General features: G+C 44.7%; 1 protein-coding gene across 1 annotated transcript in view; it reads left to right on the forward strand.

The window, feature by feature from the left end:
* The window catches only part of ADGRB1 (adhesion G protein-coupled receptor B1), a 132,221-nt gene that overhangs the window by 85,209 nt on the left and 39,647 nt on the right, over positions 1-7,365 (forward strand). The window contains 2 exon segments of the mRNA XM_032222333.1: positions 22-186; positions 3,607-3,771. Coding sequence (XP_032078224.1) covers positions 22-186; positions 3,607-3,771 — 330 coding nt within the window.

The raw sequence follows: 7,365 nt of genomic DNA on the forward strand, positions 1-7,365 counted from the left end.
TCCTTCCTTTGGGCCACTCAGTGGACGGCAACTGGAATGCCTGGTCCAGCTGGAGCGCCTGTTCCACCTCCTGCTCCAATGGCACCCAGCAGAGGACACGGGAGTGCAACGGGCCTTCGTACGGAGGGGCGGAGTGCCAGGGGCCCTGGGTCGAATCCCGAGACTGCTTCCTTCGACAGTGTCCAGGTGGGTTGCATGGGGAAGCCCTCCCATCTCCAGATCTCTGGAGACCAGGGGCGGAAGGGAAGGTTGGTTTGGCCTGATGGGTGGGCAACGCATTTGATAGATTGAGGGATTGAGACAGGGGGGAGGGAGAGAGAGATGGTGATGGATGGATGGACTGATGGATGGATGGATGAATAGAGAGAGAGACAGACTGACAGATGATAGATGGATGGATGGATGGGTGGATGGATGGACAGACAGACAGATGATAGAGAGAAAGAAAAAGATAAATTAGATAGATAGATAGATAGATAGATAGATAGATAGATAGATAGATAGACGGACGGACGGGCGGGGGCAGGCAGGCAGGCAGACAGACAGACAGACAGACACAAATAGATAGAAATAGAAATAGCGAGAGAGACAGAGAGAGAGAAATAGATGGATGGATGGATGGATGGATGGATGGGTGTATAGAGACAGACAGACAGACAGACAGATACAAAGATAGAGATAGAAAGAGAGAGAGAAAGAGAGATACAGAAATAGATACAGACAGACAGACAGACAGACAGATAGATAGATAGATAAAAATAGATAGAGAGATAGATACAAATAGATAGATAGATAGATAGAGAGAGAGAGAGAGAGAGAAATAGATAGATACAAATAGATAGATAGATAGATAGATAGATAGATAGATAGATAGATATAAAAATAGATAGAGAGATAGATACAAATAGAAAGGGAGAAGGAGAGATAGATAGACAGAGATACAGAAATAGATACAGGCAGGCAGACAGAGAAACAGAGAGAGATACAAATAGATAGAGATAGACATTGTGTGTGTATATATACATATATATACACACAGATAGACAGAAACAAAGACACAGACAGACAAATAGACAGAGATGGAAATGGAGATACAGAGATAGATATAGAAAGAAAGAGAGAAAGCAAAATAAAGAGATACATAGAGAGATAGGAAGAGAGATTAGATAGATAGACAGATGTGTGTGTGTGAGAGAGAGAGAGAGAGAGAGAGAGAGGGATGGAAAGAAAGAGAGAGATATTGTCTGTGTAATGGAGATTACACAAAATGTGACACTATTCCTATCATGTAGATAGTTCTCCACATATGACTGTTCGCTTTACGACCATTTGAAGTTTGAAGTTTACTTATGACCCATTTCAAAGTTATGACTACCTCACCCCCTCTCTCTCTCACACACACACACACCTGTCACAGCACTTGGGGCATTTGACACCCTGCTCACCTTTACAACCGATTGTAGCATCCCATGGTCACTTTTTGCCATTCCCCCCCCCCCCCGTTTCTGGTGTTTACTTCCCGTTTCCAGGAAAAAGAAAAATCCCATTGAGTGAAATGGATTCGCTTAATCATCACAGCATTCGCTCAACAACTGCCAGAAAAATGTCAAAAAAGGAAAACAAAACAGGCTCAATGCCATGATGCCTAGACTTATGACCGCCATGCCTCATGGCCATAACTCTGGGTTCAATTGTAAATTTAAACTACCCATATTAGACTTAGGTACACTTTCTCATTGAGGCCAGTTCACCTTCTGCTCTTGTTAAACATTGAAAGATGGCTATAATGACCAGGAAGAATTGGAGGACTCAATGATCAGGAAATCAACATTGATGTTGGTTTGTTGTGTCTTTCAAACGCAAACTGATCTCCAGTCTTCATCTCACTCAGATACTACCAAGTCTAGTGCCACCTGGTGTCTAAACCATATTAAAGGCAAAGGTTCCCCTCACACATATGTGCTAGCTGTTCCTGACTCTAGGGGGCGATGCTCATCTCTGTTTCAAAGCTGAAGAGCCAGCGCTGTCCGAAGACATCTCCGTGGTCATGTGGCCAGCATGACTAAATGCCAAAGGCCCACGGAACATTGTTACCTTCCCACCAAAGGTGGTTCCTATTTTTCTACTTGCATTTTTTACGTGCTTTCGAACTGCTAGGTTGGCAGAAGCTGGGACAAGTCACAGGAGCTCACTCGGTTACGCGGCGCTAGGGATTTGAACCGCCGAACTGCCGACCTTTCTGATCGACAAGCTCAGCGTCTTAGCCACTGAGCCCCTGTATCCCTTTAAAAACCATATTAATGATACTATATTTTGGCATTTGGGAAAACTACTTTATAGAAGACACATCGCTGCCTTTCTCATAATATATCTTCTCTAAAAGAAAGAAATCCCACACTTCTTGGAAGAAGTGTTCTAAGGTTTCTAAACTTTGGTCCAAACTTTTTCCCCAGATGGAACCACCTCGAGCTACAAGATGGGCGAAAGATATATTTAATAAACAAAGATCCCACTGGTGTTTTTTTTCCCAAGAGGCAGTTAAATTAGATTAGGTTTTTTCTTTGAAGGCGTTTCACTTCTCATCCAAGAAGCTTCTTCAGCTCTGATGAAATGATGGGGAATGGAAGGACTTATACTCCTGCAGCCAAGGTGGCGCAGTGGTTAAATGCAGCACTGCAGGCTACTGCTAGATCAGCAGGTCAGCGGTTCAAATCTCACCGGCTCAGGGTTGACTCAGCCTTCCATCCTTCCGAGGTGGGTAAAATGAGGACCCAGATTGTTGGGGGCAATATGCTGACTCTCTGTAAACCGCTTAGAGAGGGCTGAAAGGCCTATGAAGCGGTATATAAGTCTACTGCTATTGCTATTGCTATTGCAGACAAAACTGGTCATTTGCTTCCTTTCAGAGAGTCATTGAGGCCACTTGGAGGTTTATCTGTGTCCTCGGAGTCACCTGAGTGGTGCAAAATCGCCTTAGTCAAAATTGAACAGCCATCCCTCCACAGAGGGATTCAACATCATTTATCTCCGGTCAACAACACAGATCCTTTCCACAGTTCCAAGAAGGCTCCACATCCATTTGCACCACTCAGGTGACCCTGAGGACTCAGATAAATCTCCAAGTGGCCTCAACGACCCTCTGAAAGGATGCAAATGACCAGCTGTCTGCAATAGTTCTAAAGGTGAAAAACAATCAGGTCACTGTTTCAGTGCTCTTGTAACCGTTTGAAGGGTCACTGAATGAACTGTCGTAAATTGAGGACCACCACTATTGAATTTAAGCATTTATGGAGATTCGCGATCACAGAGGTCTTGTTTGTGATTTTTTCCCCCCAAAGGGCAACTGGACTTCCTCAGTTTTCCTCCTTTGAAAACCTTTCACTTCTCATGACTGCAGAACCGAGAAGCTCCTTGAATGAGAAGCAAAACGTTTTCAAAGGAGAAAAACCGAGAAAGCCCAGTTGCCTTTTGCACGTTTGAGATGGACTTGAAGCCCACTGTGACTTGTATGCATTGCGTTGCAGGCCAGGGGTTCCTTCTGCCCTCCTTTTCCGCAGGAATGTTCACAACAGGCTTCTGGCCTTCATTTTTGTCCTTCTGCTGCAGTGGATGGGAAATGGCAGGTGTGGGGTCCTTGGGGAAGCTGCACTGCCACCTGCGGAGGGGGAGCCCAGAGACGAGACCGCGTGTGCTATGGCCCATTCTTCGGAGGAGAACCGTGTCAAGGTCCCAAGGAGGAGTTCAAGCAATGCAATGAACGGAGATGTCCAGGTAAGTGGATGCTGCTGATGAGATGATGATGATGATGATGATGATGATGATGATGATGATGATGGTGGTGGTGATATGATGGTGGTGGTGGTGGTGATGAGATGATGATGGTGACAGTGATGATGGTGATGATGGTGATGATGGTGATATAATGATGATGGTGATGATGGTGGTGATGGTGGTGGTGATGGTGATGATGATGATATGATAATGATGGTGATGATAGTGGTGGTGGTGATGGTGGTGGTGGTGGTGGTGATGATGATGATATAATGATGATGGTGGTGGTGGTGGTGGTGGTGATGATGATGAGGAGGAGGAGGAGGAGATGATGGTGATGATGATGATATAATGATGATGATGGTGATGGTGGTGGTAATGGTGGTGGTGGTGATGATGAGATGATGATGGTGATGATGGTGATGGTAGTGGTGGTGGTGGTGACGATGATGATGATATGATTATGATGAGATGATGGTGATGATGAGATGATGATGATAATGATGATATAATAATGATGGTGATGATGGTGATGATATAATGATGATAGAGATGATGAGATGATGATGGTGGTAGTGGTGGTGGTGGTGACGATGATGATGATATGATGATGATGAGACAATGGTGACTATGAGATGATGATAGTGGTGGTGGTAGTGTTGATGATGATGGTGGTGGTGATGATATGATGATGATGATGATGATGATGATGATGATGATGATTATTATTATTATTATTATTATTATTGTGGTGATGATGATAACAATGACGATAGTGATCATGATGATGTTGAGGGTGGTGTTGATGATGATATAATGATTATGATGGTGGTGATGATGATAATGGTGGTAATGATGGTGATGATGATGATGATGATGGTGATGATGATGATTATATGATGATGGTGATGATGATGTATATGTGATCCTTTCAGTCATATCCAACCCTTGGCGATCCCATGGGCCAGGTCTCTCCACATCTTCTGATCTTGCACTACTTCTTTGAGTTGTTCTATGCTCTGGCTGGTGTCAGAGCTTTGATGGTGTCCACCCACCATGTTCTTTGGAGATCTGGTTTCCTTTAATGGCTAACTCTTCTAAGCATCATTGCTTTGCTGGATCCCATTTGGATCAATCATTGAGACCTGAGGTTTAGTCTTCCGAGCCTTCAGAGTCATGCTGGAGCCCATTCTCAGGGACCTTCTCTTTCACCAGAATATGAAGTTGCTTTTTTCTGTAGGATATGGCCAAACTAAGAAATGGCTTATACAAGATGATTATTGTATCTCCAATAAAGGAATCATGTCAAGATTTAAAAGTGTGGACTTCAACTCCCAGAAGACCACACTTGGATGGAAATTCTGGGCATTGAAGCCCACATACTGTATGTTTCAGCCTCAAAGTTTGACAAACATTGCTATAGACCAGGACTCTCCACATTTGGTACAAAGACTTGTGGACTTCAACTTCCAGAAGACCACATTTGGATGAAAGTTCTGGGCGTTGAAGTCCACATTTCTTTAAGTCTCAAAGGTTGACAAACATTGCTGTAAACCAGGGCTCTCCAAATTTGGCCCAAAGACTGGTGGACTTCAACTCCCAGAATTCCTCAACCAGCCATGCTAGCTGGGGAATTCTGGGAGTTGAAGTCTACAAATCTTAAAAAGTTGCCAAGTTCGGAGCCTCCTGCTCTAAACCAAGAAGACAAGATGTATTTCAGATTCAGCAGTACTTCCTTGAAAAATTATTCCTTTGATTATACTACTTATTAAAATTTTGCACACATGCCATCTCAGCTCCTTCTCAAAAATTAATTTGATTGATTTCTGAATGCGGAGTACGAATTACAGAAGCACAAGAGAGATGTGATGTGCAAAAGCACTCCAGCTGTTGTGGGGAAAAAATTTACATTCGAGAACCAGCTAGCGGAAAGTCACGGTGGAGTTCCTGCACCTGGATGGACTGGAAAAGTTGCTGGTGATTTTTGAGACTTTTTTGTGGGGTGACCCCCAATTATTTTATCATTCTGGACTGGTTCTGGAGTTCAGGATATGGAGGTTAGGATAAGGTAGAACCTGCCTGAGCTTTAGGTAAAATATTTCTTGCAATACGGACAGTTCGATGGTGAAGTCTATGAGTTAGAGGTGGGGTCTCCAACTCCTGGTCCATGGACTGGTACTGTCCTATTGGCACATGTAGCAAAAGAAACTTCTGGGGTATCATTTTTTCCAAGAATATAGCTTTACTGATAATGCCACATAGGTAAAGAAGATGCAAAACCAGTTCTGAAGTTTTCATGCCAAAAGCAGCTTAGGTAGAAGTCCCCTTTTTTTCTCCTGGGCCATTGTCCACCCATCAAGAGAGCTGAGGTGGCGCAGTGGTTAGAGTGCAGCACTGCAGGCTACTTCAGCTGACTGCAGTTCTGCAGCTCGGCTGTTCAAATCTCACTGGCTCAGGGTTGACTCAGCCTTCCATCCTTCCGAGGTGGGTAAAATGAGGACCCGGATTGTTGTTGGGGGCGATATGCTGACTCTGTAAACCGCTTAGAGAGGGCTGAAAGCCCTATGAAGTGGTATATAAGTCTAACTGCTATTGCTATCGCGTGTAGTCAGTTGGTTTTGGGAATCGTATGTGCCTTTCAGAGGTTTCCCACCATTTGACCTTGAGGTGTAGACATTTTCTCAGGCCATAGATGGTGCTCTTCAATTCCTCAATTCCCTCCCAGCTCCCAAAAAATTCCAATTAGTCCCCACCCACCTTCCTACTTTCTGTTGTCTGGTTGCAAGCAGAGATGTTTGAGAAAGTCAACCATGGCACCATGACCTGTGGGGAACCGGTCCATGCAAGTGGCAGGTGAGCAAGCAAAGTTTCATCTGCACATGCACAGGATGTAGGTTGCAAGCATGAAACCATCTCCCCCCCACAAAAAATTCCACAAGACAACGCAAAGCATGATTTTTCTTATGAAAACAGGTTCCTGGTGCAAGGAAGGTTGGGGGGCCCGGAGTTAGAGGCATGGTGGCCTCTCCTGTCTTCTTCTTCTTCCTCTTCCTCTTCTTCTTCTTCCTCCTCCTCTTCCTTCTCCTTCTTCTCCTGTGCCTTCCTTCTCCTTCTCCTCTTCCTTCTCTTTCTCCTCCTCTGCCTTCCTTCTCCTCCTCTTCCTCCTCTTCTTCCTTTTCCTCCTTTTCCTCCTCCTTCTCCTCCTTCTCTTTCTCCCCTTTCTCCTCTTCCTCCTTTTCCTCCTCCTCCTCCTCCTCCTCCTCTTCCTCCTCCTCCTCCTCCTCCTCCTCCTCCTCCTCCTCCTCCTCCTCCTCCTTCTCCTCCTCTTCATTCTTCCATATCCATCATTGGATGTTGGTGAAGAAGTTGGCAATCCTATTTTTATCAACAGCTGCCTGAAAAAGTGCGGCTGAGTTTCCACCAAACCAGTTCCTTAGATTTTGAAAGCCATGATGTTCTTCTTCTGCCTGGACCTCATTTGCCTTCGATTTCTCCTTGGAGGATTAAGTGAAGGATGCTGTATTTTTCTGGGTGTCACATCAGGTCCCCTTCATTGGCTGTGTTAAAGGAGAATCTGGACAGCATCTGGATAGT

Source organism: Thamnophis elegans, chromosome 8 (genome assembly GCF_009769535.1).
Source record: "Thamnophis elegans isolate rThaEle1 chromosome 8, rThaEle1.pri, whole genome shotgun sequence".
Lineage (NCBI taxonomy): Eukaryota > Metazoa > Chordata > Lepidosauria > Squamata > Colubridae > Thamnophis > Thamnophis elegans.